We start from the raw sequence: 21066 nt of genomic DNA, 5'->3' as shown, positions 1-21066 counted from the left end.
AATTACTTACTCATTTCAGATTTTTTTTTTTTTAATTTTACCCATTTATTTGACAGAGATCACAATTAGGCAGAGAGGCAGGCAGAGAGAGAGGAGGAGGCAGGCTTCCCGCTGAGCAGAGAGCCCGATGCGGGGCTTGATCCCAGGACCCTGAGATCCTGTTCTGAGCCGAAGGCAGAGGCTTTAACCCACTGAGCCATCCAGGCGCCCCACACATTTCAGATTTTTAAAGACAGCATTTCTATTAAAAGTGGAACCACACATCTCAGTGATAATCAACACTGATCAATTTCTTTATTCTTCAGCTTCCTTTATCAGGATGAATAAACATATTTTCATGTTCAGAATTCCTTGAAGCAAGCTGTGTGTGTGTGTGTGTGTGTGTGTGTGCATGTGTAAGAAAGAGAGAGAAAAGGAAAAGGCAACAAAACCTATTAGAATTATGAAATAAAAGTATAGTGATTCCCCCACTGTATCTTTGGTTAATAGTGTGATCAGACATGAATTATTTTATTTCTTTGGTTGGAAGCAAAAGAACAGAAGAATAATGGAACATAATTCATTTCATGTATTAAAATAAGTATGCCAAGTCCAATAATAGAACATTGACATTCTAGTAATTGTGATATTTTTCAGAAGCTTTAAAATAATTAGTTCTGGCTGAACATTGACTGGAAGTTTCATTTCTTGGTTTCCATTTACAAACACTTTAAAAAAAAGTTCTATTGATCAGAGGCTGATAATTTGCTCAGAATATGGTACAATAATAGAATGTTACATAATTATTTGAAGCTTACAGTATATACAACCATAACTACACTGGGCCTTTGGGGATGGGAAAATATTATTTCTTCCTCTGGACTAAAACACAAGTTAAAAGAATGTAAGGCATCAGACATTATACAGCATGCCTAAAATTATTTGCTTGGCATCTCACAGCAGTTAGGGAATTTGCTTTGCTCATGATTACAGGCAGTCTTTCTTAATTCAATTGCCTTCACTTAACTTCTAACATGGACAAAAAAATATGCTGCAAGTGTATGTGCTTTATATCAGAAAAATGACCCAGGGGTCCCTAAATCTAGCAGCGTACCAGAACCCTCAAAGTACTTTTTAAATGCTCATGTTTGGGCTCCTCTACTGACCTGCCTCCAATCCCAGTCTCCAAGGACAGGACCTAGAAATAAGATTTTTTAACTAACTCCGCAGTTCTTATATAACTGGCTGGGAACGAGCCAAGCAAATTTAAAACAAAGTCAAGACAGACTTCATAGGAAATATCAATTCAAATAGGAAATAATGTTCTGTGTGCGTTAGCTATAGAAATGGAAACATATGCTAAAATTTCAAAGAAATGGAAAGAATGTTCTAGGGGAAAAGCTATTTACAATGGTATATTAATAATTGGATTCCAGGACCATAATTGCTTTTGTGAGTCTGAAAGTTATACCTCACTTAGAAATCAACAGTGTTTTAAATTCACTTCAACTTACTCTAACAAATATAAACACATTCCTGTTGTATTTTTCAGCAGATTTCCCATAGAGTAAGGAGAGTCGATCTTTTCTACTGCTCAAAGATTCATCAATCTACTCCTATCTCCCCCTTCCTAGTCTCAAAATAATCTGTAATGGTTCTTTTTTTTTTTTTTAAGATTTATTTATTTATTTGAGAAAAAGAGAGTGCACATGTGTGTAAGCACAAGCCAGGGGAGGGGCAGAGGGAGAGAAACTCAAGTAGACTCTGTGCTGAGCGCAGAGCCCCATGCAGGGCTGGATCCGGGGACCCTGAGATCATGACCTGAACTGAAACCAAGAATCAGAGGCCCTGACTGAGTCACCCAGGTACCCCTCTCTAACAGTTCTTACCGCACTAACTACTGTTCCCTGGTAACTGATCAAGTTAATGCCATTGAAATATTGTTTTACCGCTTCGGATTTGTTTGCACTTTACAAAAGAGAAACACTTAAAACAGAAATGGGAAGTGCTTTTGTTTACCCTACACGTACTGTCACCCCTCCAGGGGCCAAGCTCTGGGCTGGAGGGGAAAGGGGAAGGGGCTCCAGCCCAGAAGGAGCTCACTGCCTGCTGGGGAAGGGGAGTGCACACAGGCTCCCGGGAAACCGTGTAGATGGGGCTACAGTTTCATGGACTCCCGGGGGCTGGGCAGGTACCCCTGACTGGAGTGCATGTTAAGAAAAGATTCTTAAAGGGAATCACAACTATTTCAAGTCTCAACAAGACGAGTAACAGCCAGGTGGGTCATGTGGGCCCACGTGCAGTCGGACCCGGGGGGAAGGGAGAAGCGTGAGTCCCAGCTGGAGACAAAAACCCACTGGGTACAACTGAAAGGAACTACCACAGATAAAAGGGACTTGAATGGGAGCTGGAGGGAGAAGGAGAGGGACTGGGAGGGGATGAAAGGTCCATGACAGTGCCTTGGGTATCGGTTTTGAGGAAGGACCAAGGGCTCTGGTCAGCAGCAGTCAGTATTTCTTATTTTATACAGATGAGACTCTGGTCCTTTCCGCATCATATTCATGAATTTTGCCTTTACCTCTCTTCTGAAGACCAATGGATCTATTACTGACTGAGTATTTTTCTCTAAATCGACTCAATTTACTTAAATTCATTTTTAAAAGGAACATATATATGACTGCTATAAATAGAAAACCATGACAGCGTACCCCAAAATGGCAACCTTAAAAATAAATACCACAAAAATAAAATAGTTATTTGTGAAAATAATTCAAATTTCTACCAACACAGAATAAACTGTGACATATCCAAAAGTGGAATTCTGGGGGGGAGGGGGGAGGGGAAGAATCATAGCTTCTCTCTTCCAGTAAATTTCAGGAACTTTAATGTTGTGTGAAAAAAAAAAAGGCAAGCTGCAGAGGAATACATGGAACTCACATAGTAGGGTTCCATTTACCTCATGTTCAACAGCCCCAAAAGACAGTCAAGAGGTTGGTTACAGAAGCAAATGTAATTAGTAACACCATCAAGAAAAGGGAAGGTGATATTTAAAAATCAGGACAGTGGTTATTTCCCTGTGAATCGGGATGGTAAAGGAGCCAGGATGGACTGAAGAAAAGGAGGGTCAGCTCAGAGGATATTCTTTTTCTTTCTTTCTCTCTGACAGAAGCAGGAGCACTGAAATAAAACTAAACATGTGGGGCGCCTGGGTGGCTCAGTTGTTAAGCCTCTGCCTTTGTCATGATACCTGGGTCCTGGGATCAAGCCCCGCATCGGGTTCCCTGCTCAGCTGGGAGAGCCTACTTCTCTCTCTCCCACTACCCCTGCTTTTGTTCCCTCTCTCGCTGTGTCTCTCTGTTAAATACATAAATAAAAATCTTTAGAAGAATAAAAATTTTAAAAAAAAATAAGCATGGGTTCGTCCTCTGCGTTCACTTTAATGTCACATACACCCTGCATAGCTGGGAAATGCTGCGGTCATCAATGGGAAGCAGGTGTGGAGCATGGAGGCCAAGCTGGAAGGACACGGCCGGGTTAGAAGGATGTGGAGGATCTAGGGGAGGAGGATGAAGGCCTCCATGAGGGCAGTGCTGGTGGCAAAGCTGTAAGAGGGTAAAGTCCTGCCCTATATGGAAGTAAAATCGGTAGGACTTAGCCAGAGATGGGTTTTGACAGAAGATGGATAAAGAGGAATCAAGAACAACATCTTGGTTTGGGGCCTCCAGGAGCCGGCGGATACTGTATCGCTAAGATCAGTGTTTATAAAACCCCCAGGCAGGGTTGGGGTTATTTCATGTGGTTGTAGGAACCCAGAGACTAAGGCTACAGAGCACTGAAGGGCATCTGAGGGGCCACCCAGAGGTGGGGGCCGGTGGGCATGGTGGGCTGGGCCTCAGAGCCACAGGGAGGTTGAGGGGAGCATGGAGGTAATGAATGGAAGAGATGGCTGGCGACTGGGGGACTGAGTCGATTGAGCACATAAATTAGGCTGAGCAATAGGGAAATTGAAAATAATGTGAAACAAGACTCTCCTTGTCAGAGAAAGTATTAACAAATCTGAAAAGAAGAAAGAACCCTGAGGGGTTGGATTGGTATTAAAGACATCCATTTTGACTATTAGAAAGAAAGGTGACACAGAAAGTCATAAAGTGTGTGTGTGTGTGTGTGTGTGTATGTGTAGTGTATGTATAGTGTGTATAGTGTATATGTACAGATTATAAATAAACAGAAGGGACTAAGCCTTTTTGGAGAAATGGCCAATTCCAAGGCTGGGCCAAGGGAAAATGCAAGCCGAGCCTAGAACATGTAGTAGTGTCCAAAAGTAAAGACGTACACTGTCTGATGTGGACATGTCCAGCTCATGAGAGCCAGTTTGAAAGGGCTCCCGCTGATGGAGATCATGACAGTACTGGATTATGATCACTGAGTATAGTCCGAGCGTACTGCCATAATACAAGATCAATCAAGAACATGGGAGAAGGGAAAACTCTTTCTTATCGTAGAGTGCCAACTAATGAACACAGAAGAAATGATGGAAACAGAGCACCACCATTTGGCGACCGTCATTTAGGTGACAGGTCTGGGCTGCAGTCCTCAGTGGATGCTACAGTGGACGACGGTTTAATGAGGGGCAGGATTCTGCCATAATCTCAAAACAGGCCCACAAAACTCTAACTTATCCTAAAAGAAAATATGGAGAACTTAATCAGAGGAAACACAGCAGACACGTACGGGCCCAACCAACTGCTCAAGAGCACAGTGTTGTTTCTAAGGAAGTCCTACTCAGCAGGAATGACCTGAGTCTGGCCAGAAGGAATCACAAGACAGACCCAAGCTGAGGTCAGCCCACTGAGTATAATGCCTGAACTCTTTAAAACTGTAAAGAGCAGGAAATACACATATTGGGTAAACCTTGCAATGTGTCCCCTGAGTGCAATCTGGGGAACTATTCCAAAATGACAGAGTCTGAAGAGATATGTATTCCTGGAAAGAATCCTGGAGCAGAATGGAAAGAGATATTTGGGGGAGAACTGGTAAAATGTAAATGGGGTCTATGGGTTAGGTGGGGCTGGACCATGATCAGTGTACTGATCTGGAGTATTATAACCAGTTAGGTAGGAAAACATCTTGTTTTCAGGAAATACACACTAGAGAGTTTAGGGGTCATGAGTTATCACATTTGCAGCTTGATCTTAAAAGGTTCAGAAAAATATTAACATCACTGGTAATATCAATAACTGTGTCTGTGCGCATATGCTTGGAGGAAGGGGTGGGAGAGAGCGTAAATGTGGCCAAATGTTACTAGTTGGGGAGACTAGGTGAAGAAGACAGTTGCTTGAACTATTCTGCCCATTTTTCTGTACAACTGGAATTATTTCAAAATAAAATTGTTTAAAAGAGTTTAGAGGAAACGTTGCAAATCTGAGGACGTGAAGGAAGAAGTAGATGGAATATCTGGTCACCTGTGTACATGTGAATGTATATATTCTCCCTCTTGTAAGTTGTCTGGATCAGTGGCTAATAGGTATGGTCAGCGGGTAGTTGAAAATGGGAGCCTGACGCACAGGGAAAGGTTCTGGATGAGAATACCAGGATGGGAGCGAGAGGAAGTGGGACTACCAAAGAGAAGCGTGCCTGAGCACAGGCTGCACTGGGACCTTGGGGACTGTAGTGGCCATTGGTGGTTCCCACTCAAGGTCTTTTCCCCACCCTCCCCTTCCCTTGCAATTTCCTGACTTGGTTCAGGGATCGTGTCTGGTACACCAGGCAGAGAGAGGCTGGTCCCATGCTCAGAGGAGCCCATCTGTACCTGACCCTCACTACCAGCAACTCAAGAGTCCATGTGAACAAAGTTGTCCCATTAGACTGAAGGTAGGACTCATGGGAGAGGCTCCTCTCCCCTCTAGGACGTAAGGAAGGACGTTACTCTGATTGCCCCTGGTAGCCACTTGCAACCACCCAGGGGAACCAGAACAAATCTTAGGATGTCTGGATGGTGACGCAGAGAGCTGGAAAGAACCCGGGTCCCTGATCATCCATCAATGGACCACCAAGCCACCAGCCCTGAGGTCCCCACGATCTCTCCATGTTCTGTTACGTGGGATAATAAATTGCCTTAATTTACAACTGACAGAATGGGAGAAGATATTCACAAATGACATATCGGATTAGGGGCTAGTATCCAAAATCTATAAAGAACTTATCAAACTCAACACCCAAAGAACAAATAATCCAATCAAGAAATGGGCAGAGGACATGAACAGACATTTCTGCAAAGAAGACCTCCAAATGGCCAACAGACACATGAAAAAGTGCTCCACATCTCAGCATCAAGGAAATACAAATCAAAACCACAATGAGATACCACCTCCCACCAGTCAGAATGGCTAAAATTAACCAGTCAGGAAATGACAAATGTTGGCAAGGATACGGAGAAAGGGGAACCCTCCTACACTGTTGGTGGGAATGCAAGCTGGTGTAACCACTCTGGAAAACAGCATGGAGGTTCCTCAAAAAGTTGAAAATAGAGCTACCCTATGACCCAGCAATCGCACTACTGGGTATTTATCCTAAAGATACAAACGCAGTGATCTGAAGGGGCATGTGCACCTGAATGTTTATGGCAGCAATGTCCACAATAGCCAAACTATGGAAAGGACCTAGATGTCCATCAACAGACGAATGGATAAAGAAGATGTGGTATATATACACAATGGAATACTATGCAGCCATCAAAAGAAATGAAATCTTGCCATTTGTGATGACGTGGATGGAACTAGAGGGTATTATGCTTAGCGAAATAAGTCAATCGGAGAAAGACAACTATCATATGATCTCCCTGATATGAGGAAGTAGAGATGCAACATGGGGGGCTTGGGGGTAGGAGAAGAGTAAATGAAACAAGATGGGATTGGGAGGGAGACAAACCATAAGAGACTCTTAATCTCACAAAACAAACTGAGGGTTGCTGGGGGGAGGGGGATAGGGAGAGGGTGGTGGGGTTATGGACATTGGGGAGGGTATGTGCTATGGTGAGTGTTTGAAGTGTGTAAACCTGGCGATTCACAGACCTGGGGCTAATAATACATTATATGTTGATTTGAAAAACTAAAAAAAAAAAAAGCCTCAATTTCTCAGCCAGGTTGAATTAGATTTTTTGTTGCTGACAGCTCAAAGCATGTCAAAAGCAATGGGGACCACTGACATTTAGGGAGCGCTGAGAAAGAAGCTCCCCAAGGAGAACAAGCTGGAAAGGTGGTAGAGGCATTAAGGAAAGAAAAAGGACAAACATAGTGTTCTGGGAACTGAAGGAGCTGGAGGCCGACTGTGTCAACATGGCAGGGGGACTGAGAAGACAATAAAGTTCTGAAATCTTCCACTGGGACGGATTCTCTCAAACCCTACTTTTGGATATCGGGACATACTAGTATTCAACTTGACTCTTAGTTCAAAAGGTATAACCCAAGGGTAAAAAATACAGTGATAGTTTAAAAAAAAATTTTCTTTCCTGACTCCAGAGTTCAAAAGATGAACATATGTGTGTGTGAGAAATAGTCCAGAAGATGAGAAATAACATCAATTCCAAAGATTTGAAAGGAGCCAACTAGTGGATGGAATCACTGCAGCACTGCACAGGGAGTAAGCAGCTAAGGCACGTCAGGGACCGTTGCAGAGGCTTCGCATCCATCAATTATCTGACCTGAGTGAGACCTGTGGGGTAGGTGCTCTCTGCCCCATTCTTTGATAAGAAACGCTACACGGTTCGCTCAGGGACACACAGCCAGGGAGCGGCATTGCTAGGAAAGGAGTCTGGCTCTACCACTTCTGATCAAGGCATATAGTTAAAATCCTCATACAGGCTAGCTGGTCGGTTAAAATCAACAGTGTTTTGCAAGGTCACTCCATGAATACCACGGTTCATAGCATCATCAAACTTTTCACTACACCTGAGTCTTTACGGATAGACACCTCCCTAATTAGGGCTTCTGCCAAAAACATCGATTATCTCACAGACGGTGGGAAGTGACAAATAATAGCCTGCATCCCTGTGATCACGTGTGATCAAGACAGAGAAACACACCAGAGAAGGTTCGGGACAGCCTTGTCCAAAGATTCAATTCACACATTCCCTTCCTGCCAGCCCTCCTGGATCTGGGCAAGAACCAGGTCTGAGGGGAAGCAGCTCTGTGCCCACCTGGGGGATTCCAGGACAGCAGAGAAAGGGGTGATCGGTCACAGCCCGTCCCGACACTGAAAAATAAATCCTAAGGTTCGTGCCATAGCTAAGGGTGTGATCACAGACCTGCCAAAGCCACCGAGTGAATGATAAAAATTCACTCTTGAATGTAACGAGGGAAGTGTGAACAAGACAGAGAGCTCTTGTTTCCTCCCAATCAGTGTTGTCAAGCAGACACAAAGTTCGCCTACAGTCTGCCAAGAAAACCGGCTCATGGCAGCGCTCTTCTCCGCCCAGGCTGATGCACTAGGAAAAGCCTCGAATGTTTAGTCTGAAGACCAAGTTTGAGCCCCAGCTCAGCTACTTACTTACTAGCTTTGAAATTATTTTCAATGTTATTAGCACATACTTTACAGCACTCCTTAACAGTTCAAAAACATCCTTGGGAATGCCTGTGTGGCTCACTCAGTTAAGTGTCTGCCTCTGGCTCAGGTCATGATCCCGGGGTCCTGGGATCGAGCCCCGAGTCAGGATCCCTGCTCAGCCGTGGAGTCTGCTTCTCCCTCTCCCTGCACCCCCCCCCCCCCCCCCCCCTTCCACTCGTGCGCTCTCTCTCTAATAAATAAAAAAAAAAACTTTTTTGAAAACCTGTATATATGTGTATTTCTTCTTTTGGCTTTCCCTCTATTCTTTTAAGGCATTAATCCTCGTTTTGTAGCTGAAGCGAATGAAGATTGCTGAGGTCACAGACTTCACAGAGAACAAAACTGAGTCCACCCTGTGACTCAGCCCCCGAGGTCTTCCTTTCTACTACACCACGTGACCGTGGGTGCTAACAGATGATCACCCAGCTAACCTGACACCTGTTGGCCCAGCGCATCAGGGAGACGGGGAAAGAGTATAGTAACGGAGTTGAGCAGCCCCGGCTCAGAGTGCGGCTTTGCTGCATTGCAAATGTGAGATGTTTAACAGGGTTCCTTTGCCGCTGAGACTCTGTTTCTTGACGTGCAAAGCTGGGGGCCGGGGTGAGAAGTGGGGCAGGAACACCTCGTCTGCCGGGCTGTCAATGATACAACCGAAAGATGTAGAGACTTAAAGCAAGGACTCCAAAAGGGGGCTACGATTATGATTTGGGATAATATTATTAATTAGGATAATATTATTAATTATTAATAATTAATAATTATAAATAATATTATTAATTATTAATATTAATAATATTAGATAATATTATTAATTATTCAGGCTTCCTGAATAACATTCTTTGGTGGTAAAGGAATTTCTACCATCACACCAGCTGGAAGGTAAGAGTTGCAGCAAGCTTGGGGGAAAGGGCAGATTTGAGGTCGTGCTCTTCAAAGCTCTCAGCCAGAGGGCAGTTCTCACGCAGACCCCAGCCCTGCGGGTGAGAGGACAGGGTCTCCCAAAGCCTGGCCAGAGGGACAGGGAGCCTCAAAAGCCAAGGCTACTGGGATAAACAAGAAGTTGGGTGGACCAAAGAAACAGAAGCTCCAATGCTAATAATAAAAGGTTCCTGAAATACATCAAAGACAGGAAGGTAGCTTGAAAATCTATGAGACACTTGATGGTGCAGACACAGAGAACGGAGATGGGACACAAGCCAAATATTAGAGGGGCTCTGAATTTTTTTTTTTTTAATCTTTTCATCTTTAACCTTTACTACTCCAAAGCTTAGGGATTCCAAATCCAAAATGTCTTTTGAAGCAGATAATTCAGAAATCTTAGACCCAATCGTGACAGCTATCTCCTTTTTCTCTATGAAGGTTTTCATATTCAGTCAACCAATGCTAGGGGCATATCTTCAAACTATCTCTCAGGTCTTTATTTATTCCTAAAACAATATTTACTTGGCACTGATTCAGGATGTCACCTGTCAAGACTTTACAAACTGGTGTTGGACACATTAAGGACAGAATGCCCTAGTCTTTGGAAAACAAATGCAGCAGAATATGTCAAAGCAAAAAATAAAATTAGGAACTGCCCCCAATGCAATGCTTTCAAATTGACAACACAATTTTTTAAAACAAGCCAGGATGGCAAGAGCTGGCGGGGGCCGAAAGGGATAGGAATTCATTTTTTTCTTTTTTTAAGATTTTATTTATTTTTTGACAGGCAGAGATCACAAGTAGGCAGAGGCAGGCAGAGAGGGGGAAGCAGGCTCCCTGCTGAGCAGAGAGCCCGACATGGGGCTCGATCCCAGGACCCTGGCCAAAGGCAGAGGCCCCAACCCACCGAGCCACCCAGGCGCCCCAGGAATTCATTTTTGATAGCGGCAATACAACTGCCACATACATGTTCTTCATAGCCTCTTAGGTCCCCACAGAGGTCACCTGCCATGGGCCCCAGAAACAATGCTGAGCTCTTGTCTGGAAATATAGACGGTAAAGAATACACAAAAACCTGCTGGTTCTCCCTCCCCTTTTACCACACGATTTACCTCTTACCACCTAACTATTTTATTTTTTTAGAAGATTTTATTCATTTATTTGAAAGGGAGAGAGAGAGAGACAGAAAGATAAAGAGAGAGAGCACGCATGAGCAGGGGGAGAGAAGCAGACTCCCCACTGAGCAAGGAGTCCAATTGGGAACTAGATCCCAGGACCCTGGGATCATGACCTGAGCCCAAGGCAGATGCTTAACCAACTGAGCCACCCAGTTCCCCTGACACAATTATTTTATTAAACAGATTGGCAATGATGTCTCTGGGAGATCCAAAGGCATCACATATGTAGTTCTATAACACAAACCCAAATTCTGCATTTTGTAGCACGGAAGACAGATGAGCTAAGTAGACATGGGTTGCCATGTAATGGACTCACAGGTGTCTACTTGTGTCTTCAGGAGCTCATCATCATCAATGACACTGATGGAGCTCGAGTGGTTGTGTTTATCTGTTGGCACTGTCCAGAGTCCCCATGACAGTGCCCATCCTGATGTCACACATCAGTTTCCTCTTCACCTTTCCAGCTCAGGTCAGGGCCTCATAACCTCCCCAGTTACCTGCATGCTCTCAAGATCTCACCTCTTTTCTACGCATAGACTTCCTTTTGTCAACCAGCCTTTTGTGCATTGTGTCCCTGCACAGCTTACCCCAGATCACCCAGCCTGTCATTCAAGGAGGGACCTGTCATCCAATCACACTACCTCCCGGCAGGGCTACACAAATACTACGTGGCTAAGATACAGAAACAGAAGTAAAACTGGCCCGCAAGTAATTTATGAGGACAACGTGTCAATAGAAACCTTTAATAACCACACTGATATCCTCCTCACTTTCTCCCCATCACACAGTGTGGGTTCCAGAGGCTCTCAAGCCATTCATGTTTTCTTCCTCCTACACACCTGGTGGGGAGGGCTCAAATCAAGTCCCAGCATCTCCATGACACCTTTGCTAAATGTTCTAGTCCAAAGTGATCTCCCCCTCACTTCAACACAAATAGCACTTAGAGCTTCTTTCAAGTGTTTCAGTTTCAAAAGCATCATGAAATAAACATTTATTGTGTGTACTGGAGAAACCCAGAAGTCTGACACCAGTTTCTAGTCATCAAGGATTGAAGAGCTACTTAAAATAAGCACATGCAAATTAAATAATCATGATACTAAGTAGGTGAAAATGAGGCCTATATGAGGTGCTACTGAAATTCAGGCAATGGAGAGATCACTGGCTTGAGGTTGATGAGAAAGGCTGGAGGAGGCGAGGAGGGGCCGGGAGAACTACTCAGGCAAGGACTTGGAGGCAGAAGTGAACCTGACCCATTGGAGGGCAAACAAACAAACAAACAAACAAAAACCCAGCAATTTGGTTAGAACAGTAGAAAATAAAGTGGGAGGTGTCCCAAGTTAGGGACTTCGGTCTCTACTAGAGCTACGGACTTTGGACCCTACTAGGCAATGAAGAGCCACTGAGATATTTTGGCAGAAGTGAACAGTTTAAATGACAACATTAAAGGACAACAGTTTGAAAGCATTCATCTAGCAACCATGGTTGGAAAAGAGAGAGTTGGTGAAGGAGTATATTCAGGGGTAAGATAAAAAGAACCATCACGAATTTGTGAAATTTGAGATGCTGCATGTCACATACATGGGATTATTACACTGATAACCTGTGCTTCAGGCAGGAGCTGCTAAACTTTTTCTCATAAAGGCCCGGGTATGGTCTCCATCACTAACCAGCTGCGACAGTGTAGCACAGAGGCAGTCAAAGATAATATGGACACAGATGGCTAACACTTTGTTCCAGTGAGATTTTATTCACAAAAACATGCAATAGGCCATAGTTTTTGAACCTGCAGGTTAGGAAAAAGGCCTACACTGGAGATCCAGGCTCTCTCATTTCCCACAATTGGGGTTCTTTCTCATGTCTGCCCGTGGGCTGTTGGAGAAGACTCGGGGAACACCTAAGGCGAATCCCGGGTGTTTATTCATGACTAGGAGTTGACCTGATGGATGGCAGGGGCTGGCAGGCGAGTGCGGGTTACTAAAAGGGGGTTGACCTACATGTGAGTCGGGGTAGGAAAATAAACAGCAGAAATGCTGGGTGTCCCCCAGGCAAACAGACCACGGAGGAGAACACCCTATTTCACTGTCTCCAGACAGAGGCAGGGGCCATGATCTGATGGCAGGAGCCAATGTGATCATCCCCCTGACCTGAACTCCACCCTAAAATGGGAATCTGGCTCCCCTTGTGGACTCTGTTCCAGGGAAATAATTAACTGAGCTGTCCAGGGCAGAATCCTCCTTATAAAATCATGCTTGGAAGTCTAGTTCACTCTCGTTCATGCTGTGCTTGGCAACAGTCAGCCTCTCCGAGGCTGCCCCAGTGCAGCTATTTTGACAAGTCCAGTCTATAAATGTTTGTAAAACTCAGGACCGAAGCTTGGATGGAGGACTGAACTTGAGAAAGCACCTGTCTTCTTCCTTGAGTTCTTTCTTCTTTAATATGATGTTTTTTTTAAAAAAGATTTTATTTATTTTTTTGACAGAGAGAGATCACAAGTAGGCAGAGAGGCAGGCAGAGAGAAAGAGAGAGAGAGGAGGAAGCAGGCTCCCTGCTGAGCAGAGAGCCCGATGCGGGGCTCGATCCCAGGACCTTGGGATCATGGTCTGAGCCAAAGGCAGAGGCTTTAACCCACTGAGCCACCCAGACGCCCCAAGTTCTTTCTTCTTAAATTCAATCTGCTAAGCTGATTTCTAGTCCTGGAATAGTCAGCTGCCAATCCATCCTGTCACCATATCCACCTCTTAGGAAAACATAAGCAATCCTGGGAGGAAACTGGTAATACCGCCTTTATGTGCTGCCATCCTCCCCTCTAAAGAGTGTCATACCTGGGAACTTGGGAGGGGAAGGTCTAAAAGTACATGGGAGAGATGAGGCCATCATTAATTTTTTATTTCCTAATGAGATGATTCTAAAAACTCCCAGTCTGTCTTACCAGCCGTGGCAAAAGTCCCTAATATAAGGAGCGGGCTTCCCTTCCAGCCCCCAGGAAAATGGGTTTGTTTTCTGTTCCCAAATGCATTCGGGCAAGCAGCATTCCACTCAGTCCCCAACTCTCCCAGCGCCAGTGGCTGCAATGGCTTGCGAACTTGGGTGTGTCTACGGAAAACAGCATTTCCCTGCTCTCTCTTCCCTCCAGCATTACTTGGAAGAAAGAGTTCCAAAACCGGGAGAGACCTCAGAGGTCATCTGGTCAATCAGTTCACCCATCGAAGAAGAAAATGAGGCCCAGACAAGTGTTGGGTTTGCTGCCCAGGATCCCCGTGCTAGGGAGAAGGAACCACAGCATCTCAGAGACAGCAAAACGACTTTCTCAAAGCAGATAAACCACAGCTCTTGGGCAGTAAGGAATTAACACAAAGAGAGGTCTGGCTTTTGCCTTCTGCCTCAGGAGGAATCTCTAGGGGCCTGGAATGTCCTGCGGGATTCGAGTGCCTCTGTTTGCCTGGGGGCTTTCGTGAACAGTGATTAATGTAAGGGCTTTGGAAAGCGTCATATAAGTACTGACCCCTGGAGGAACTAGAGACCATAGGCATTAGCCCGAAATCATGGGGGCTGAGGGGATGGGGGGGTGGGGGGGATTGGGGTGGGGGGCAGTACAGGAGTGAGTCCAGATTTAAAACTCTGCACAACAAAGGTTCGGGTAAACTTCCCTGGGTGGCAAGGCTAGGTGGCCAACTCACACATCATAACTGGAACGAGGTAACACCATCCGTAACTCCAGGGGGAGAGGATGACCAGAAGCTTCCCATTTGGACCCCTCCCAGACCTTCTTTGGTCCGGTTCTGATGCGTTATCCTTTTGTCATAATAAAACTGTAACCGCAAGCACAGCACTTTTTTAAGCTCAGTGAGCCAATCTGATAAATTATTGAACCCAAGGTGGTGGTGGGAACCCCTGAACTTGGATCCAGCTAGTCAGAAGTGAGGGTGCCCTGGGGACCCCCAAACTTGTAGCCGGTGTCTGAAGAGCAAGTGGCCTTCCGCAGGACTGTGCCTTAACTTGTGAAGCGTGGCCCAAGTCTGGGTAGTTAGTTCAGGAGCCAAAGCAGAAATTTGTTCTACCTTCTCCTGAATTAATAGCACAGCCGCCACCCCAGAAACCCTTGGGGCCAGTATTCAAGTCTTTGCCCCCTGAACAGTGGCAGGATTCTAGAAAAGGCACACATCCTGCTTCCGTGCCCGCACACCTGCAGTGACGGTGAGGGGGATTTTGAGTGGGCGAGTTTGGGCTGGGTCCCTGAAGCAGCTTCCAGACTCGTGAAGCTCAGGCAACAAGACCATTCCCTTCTTTCTCATCTCATTAGAGTCCCAGAAGGAAGGACAAAGGACATGGGAGTTTGTCAGAAAACTCACCCTATGCTCTCTCCTTCAGCTCCGGTCAAGAAAACACCTCCCACCTAATCCACTGGTCAGTGACCTCCACCTGGGTTTACACAGAAGCATTTCCTCCTAAGCAATAACTCATCAGCACCTAAGAATCCCTTCCAAAGAGGCTTGACCTGCATCTAATTAAGTATGTAGATCTAACTTCCAATTTACAGAAAAGCCAGTCAAAGGAATTAGTGTAACGAGACCATCAGGGAGCAATTAGACAAATCTAGAAGGTGTGTCTACACGGAATCGGGATCTTTCTCTTTACCAAGTCAACATCGTGAAAATACAATGGTGGGAGTAGGGAAACTATGGTAGGATTTAAAAAAAAAAAAAAAAAAAAAGGAAAAAAGAAAGATTCACGACCATTGGGGGAGAAAAAAGGCGGGGGGCGCCTGGGTGGCTCAGGCGGTTAAGCGACTCTCGGTTTCAGCTCACTCTCGATCTCAAGGTCATGGGATAGAGCCCCACATCAGGCTCCGCACTCATGGGGAGTCTGCTGGAGATTGATTCTCTGCCCCAGCCCCTCCCCACCCTTGCGTGCACTCACGCTCTTGCTCTCTCTCTCTCTCAAATAAATTAATTAATTAAAAAAAAAGATTCATGACCACATGCAACCAGTGTTCCTTGATTTACGTAAGCCAGCAGGTAAGGACATGTTTGTAACAATTAGAGAAATTTGAATGTGGACTGCTTATTTTTAGATGATATTAAATTACGACTAATTATTTAGTTGTGATAATGGTCCTGGTGCTAAGAAAGAAAAAAAATTAAGATTTTATTTATTTATTTAAGAGAGAAGGAGAGAGAGGGATAGAGAAACTGAGCTGGACTCCACCCTCAGCTTGGAGCCCACCGCGGGGGTCGATCCCTGATCGCAAGATGAGGACCTGAGCTTAAACCAAGAGTCAGAGCACTTAACCGACTGAGCCACCCAGGCACCCCAGAAAGGAAATGTTTTTATTTTCCAGAGATACGTATGGAAGTATTTAGAGGCAAAATGTCACAAAGTCTATATTTACTTTGAAATACCTGAAATCTGTATTTACCTTGAAAGGCTTCAGTGTTCTTGCTTTGTAGCTTTGACTTTGGAATCATATAAATGTTTTATATAATTATAAAACAAAATTAAAATTAAAAATTGTAAACCCCTACAATCCAAAATAAAATAAATGAACCTAGTTGTTGGGTTGGCACAAATGACACAGAAAAGGATTATTTTAAGTGACTTTTAAGACCCAATATTTTATTTTATTTTATTATTTTTTAAGATTTTATTTATTTGACAGACAGAGATTTCAAGTAGGCAGAGAGGCAGGCAGAGAGAGAGAGGAAGAGAAGCAGGCTTCCCGCTGAGTGGAGAGCCCGATGCAGGGCTCAATCCCAGGACCCTGGGATTATGACCTGAGCCGAAGGCATAGGCTTTAACCCACTGAGCCACCCAGGTGCCCCACAACCCAATATTTTAACTGTACATTCTATGGACAAAAGAATAACAAATTTTAAAGTGAACTCAGTAGTGCTATTAATAATATTGCTAGTTATTTTAAAGCATTAACAAAACTTATTTGCTTTATCTATTATATATGTTTATTCATTTATATTTATACTTTTTGCACACACAGTTTAAAGCAATTAACTGTGATAATGTCATCAGGAACCAAGATTTTCAGCATAAGAAAAATGGGGGACAGGGCACCTGGGTGGCTCAGTTGGTTAGGTGTCTGACTCTGGGTTTCAGCTCAGGTCAGGATCTCATGGGTGGTGGGACTGAGCCCAGAGTTGAGTTCTATGCTCAGTGGGGAGTCTGCTTGAGATTCTATCCCTCTGCCCCTCCCCACACTTGCATGCATGCGGTCTCTAAAATAAATAGATAGATCTAAAAAAAAAAAAAGAAAGAAAAATGGGGTGCAAATATAGATATCAAAGAAGCAAACACCCTATAATTTTTTTTTTAACTAGAGCTTGACTTTATTTATCTATTTATTTTCAGTGTTCTAAGATTTGTTGTTTATGCACCACACCCAGTGCTCCATACAATATGTGCCTCCTTAATACCCACCACCGGGCTCACCTAACCCCCCACCCCCCCATAATCTTAAAAATGAACTGGAAATTCTCAGTATGTACTCATGTTTTTCTAAAAAAAGTTCACTTTTTTTGGCCTTTTAACACTCTCAGTGACTAGACTGGTGGTCTCTAAGGCCCATTTCCCAGTAAAATGAACTTTTTGGTGACATGGCTGACTCCAGGGCTCAGCAGAAAATGCACAAGAGAGGCTGTACCTTTTATTCGTCTTTTTTTTTTTTTTTTTTGAAGCAATCTCTACCCCCAACACGGGGCTAGAACTCAAAACCCTGAGATCAAGAGCCACATACATGCTCCACCCACTGAGCCAGCCAGGCGCCCTAAGAGCATGACATCTTTTTTTTTTTTTTAAGATTTTATTTATTTATTTGACAGAGAAAGATCACAAGTAGGCAGAGAGGCAGGCAGAGGTGGGGGGGGAGGAAGCAGGCCCCCTGCCGAGCAGAGAGTCCGATGAGGGGCTCTATCCCAGGACCCTGGGATCATGACCCAAGCCGAAGGCAGAGGCTTTAACCCATTGAGCCACCCAGGCGCCCCAGAGCCTGACATCTTAACTAAGGAAACCATCAAAGTCTATTGGGGTCACGTCAAAGGGACGTAGGAGCCAATACAAATGGCTCTCAATGGCCGAAGATAGGACCATTTGAGCCCCAAAGAAAAATCATCACGTAAGTAAACAGGTAACATATTTAAAACCCATTTGTTTGGAAAGACGCTGGAAAACAAAAACAAAAACAAAAACAGTTTACTCTGGAAGGTTGCTAAGGGCATCAACTCATTGCTTCAAAAGTTGGTAAGTAAAGACAACAAATCAAGCCTTATATCTAGTTTTCCCCACATAAATTGTATTTTAAGTATCCCAATAAAAGAATTCCAAGTAATAAATGTAGGAGGAATGACAGAATTAGAAAACAAATATTTTTCAACCACTAACTAAACCATGACGTGAAATGAGAATTTATATTGGATGGACCCAATGGTTGTCTGAACAGCACACCAAAAGGCCAACAGGCCCTAAGTGCACAGAATCACGGATGAAACATTTCTGCCAAAATAGTAAATCCAAACCTGATCAAACTTTTAGATCTAATGGCAAATTTATAGGAAATCCAGGGGACAGTGCAATGTTACACAGTACATAACCAGCTAATCCCAGACTATGGAAAATTCTGCAGGACAAATAACTTTTTCTTTAACAAACAAGAGCCAAGTAAACAAAAAGAATCAGAGAAAATAGTTAATGATCAAGAGACCTGAGACACAAACATCTAAAGGCTCTGTGTGAGCCTTGTTGGGAGCCTGAGTGAAAATAAGACATGGAATTCGGATACGGGTAACACTAGATAACTTTAAAAGGATTATTCATTTTTCAGGTATGGTAAGAATGATCACTGAGAGGCACATCCTAATCCAGTGACAAAGTGAAATGATTCTCGACCTGGGATTTGCTTTAAATAATCAAGTAGGGGCAGGACAGAAGGACCAGAGCATTGGCCAAGAGAGTAAGATCTGCACAAGCTTAGAAACAGATCCACAGGAGCGTATTATAATATATATTATATACATATATAATATATAATTATAATTCTCTTTCTCATCTTTGTTTGTAAATACCCAGAGCTTAAAATTCTTCAAAAGCGCTTCAGTTAAAAAAAGGGAAGAACTAAAAAGAGGAATGCAAATATGACAGAATGTGAATCGCCGTTGAGTTCTAAGTGATGGGAATATGGATGCGTCTGTTTTCCATATGTTTGAAAATGTTCATCATAATAAACAAAATCGTGAAAGCACTTAAACCCAGCGAATACTCAGAGTTGGCTCAGGTTGGAAGGATTCTGAGATGCAGCCACAGACACCTAAGCCTGGTGTTTGCCAGGGATGCCCTCAGTAGATTAAAAGCAAACGACAAAGGATACTGAAAAAGTTTGAACTTGAACTACTAAATTATTAAGGAAAGGAAACAGAGGGACCTAGGGAAAAGGACTCCTGCTGACAAAATAGAGAAGCACATTTAGTGTATTCCTGACATAAAAGATCTCCAGTTCAGAGTGAAGCCAGTGGTCAAGTGGGAGGGGAGATATTTCACGACGCTAGTTCAGGCAGGCTAGCACTATGTGCCCTCGAGCCTTACTGCCTCCCACGACAGAAGTATAAACCATAACCCCAGGGAAGCAAAATCTTTTACGATTTAGAGTTCTACAATAAACCAAGACAAAGCAGACGGCCCGCTCGTTTCTTGGGTACGTCAATCAGCTTCTGACCCCAGCACCTATAGAAAAAAACAGCGTTCCTTGACCGCGAACGTGAACTCCGCCAGGGTCTCATGCCTTCTACTCTGAAGAAGGCTCTTTCCCATACCTGATGATGACACACTGGTTCTCTCTGTCAATGATCATGTTTCTGAACATATTATCTGCCAGAGCATAGATATGTGGTGGGTTTTCATACTGTGCCTAGAGAAGCAAAAAAAACAAAAGCAAAACCATGGTTAGAGAGAGTGACACGTCACATTTCTTTTCTCAGTCTTAGCAATGGATTTGCCCCTGTAGAGTTCCAATCTGAAAGCTTGTATAACACAGGAATTCATAAGCTTGCCTAGGTCCTCAGGAGTTTACACCTAAGAAATGAAGATGGGACCGGAAAGAACTCCTCCGTCAGCAAAGCTGTGATTCAGCCTTCAGATGGGAAGATGTCTTCAGGTAACTCTGGCACCACACCCTTCCTCCCAACACGCCTCGCTGATCACATTCCATTTCTAAATGTTTCTGAAGACATCCGGGCAACAGGTCTTATGAGAGGCCTACTAAAAACCTGGATCTGACTTTTACTGGAATTCTAAAGTCCTACATAACTTTTTTCTAAGAGGTAAGTTGGAGATGCTGGAAGCCCAGAAGAAATGAAGGGACACCATCTATGAATGAGGAGAAAACCCAAACATTTTCCCTAAGAAGAGGGCAAGAGGGGTAGTAGTTCTTTAAAGGGATAAACTGATTTGACCAGTTTGTTTCACCTCATTGGGGAGGGAAAAAAAAAAAAAAATCCTACCACACCAAGATATCCTCCTGAGGCTTTAGACTCATGGGCTGGCTTAGCTATGAGCTACGCCCGAATCCAAATTCACTGGTAAATTCACTGTGTCAGGACGATTTCGTCCCCCACTTTCCTCAGCTTTTTGAGATTTAACATCACTACCTCAAAAATCACTAAAAAGAAAAATAGTTCATGTGCTATGAATCTGAAGAAAGAAGTTGCCTTACATTTAAGACTAACTCACATCAGAGAGGGAAGAGCATGGCAGATACAGTGAGAAGACATTTGGACTCTGTCACCCTAAACTGGTCCCAGCTCTCAAGTAGGGATAATATTGTCCTACACTCAACAGAGCTGCGTACTTAACTTCTCTGAGCCTTACTCTCCTCATCTGTGAAATGGGGCTGGACGGTAACACACAGTCAGCACCCAGGGCTGTTAATGACTGTGGTGGTGGAACACAGTACTTAGCATTCAGTAAATACCGATTTTACAACTCTTACCATTAGCAGCTAAGAATAAATATATCTTTTAAAATTCCGGGGCATTTCTTTAAAGAGAACTTTTTAAGAGATAAAGGATCCAAAAGGGACTCGTGTAACAACAGTTTTCAGAGGACGGGAGAGAAACGACATGAATGCACAGCACTCCCAGCCACCCCGCCTTGGCCTTGGCCATCATTGAGAATGCCGAGCCAGCTCCGAGCCTGCTGCTCCGGGAGGTCCGCTGCTCAGGGCACCAGGGCAGGGCCCAGCCTCTGCTGACAGTGTGTCCCTTGTGCCGGGCTCCCATAAAGGCAGCATTATCAAAGGTCTTTCGCGTGGCAGCCTCCTTGGGCTCCAGCTACCAGCACCATTCATCTGGCAACAATGGGCTGGGCTCTTGCTCTGGGTAAATTGCCT

The 21066-nt window shown here is 44.1% G+C and overlaps 1 protein-coding gene across 1 annotated transcript in view; it reads right to left on the bottom strand.

The window, feature by feature from the left end:
- MYO1E (myosin IE) overlaps window positions 1–21066 on the bottom strand; it is a 193177-nt gene that overhangs the window by 81201 nt on the left and 90910 nt on the right. The window contains exon 4 of the mRNA XM_032864826.1: window positions 19493–19587. Within this exon, the coding sequence (XP_032720717.1) occupies window positions 19493–19587 (95 nt within the window). The remainder of the gene's footprint in view (window positions 1–19492; window positions 19588–21066) is intronic.

Source organism: Lontra canadensis, unplaced genomic scaffold, assembly GCF_010015895.1.
Source record: "Lontra canadensis isolate GAN:19392208 unplaced genomic scaffold, GSC_riverotter_1.0 scaffold28, whole genome shotgun sequence".
Taxonomy (NCBI): domain Eukaryota; kingdom Metazoa; phylum Chordata; class Mammalia; order Carnivora; family Mustelidae; genus Lontra; species Lontra canadensis.
This window is presented reverse-complemented; position numbering and strand designations above follow the sequence as displayed.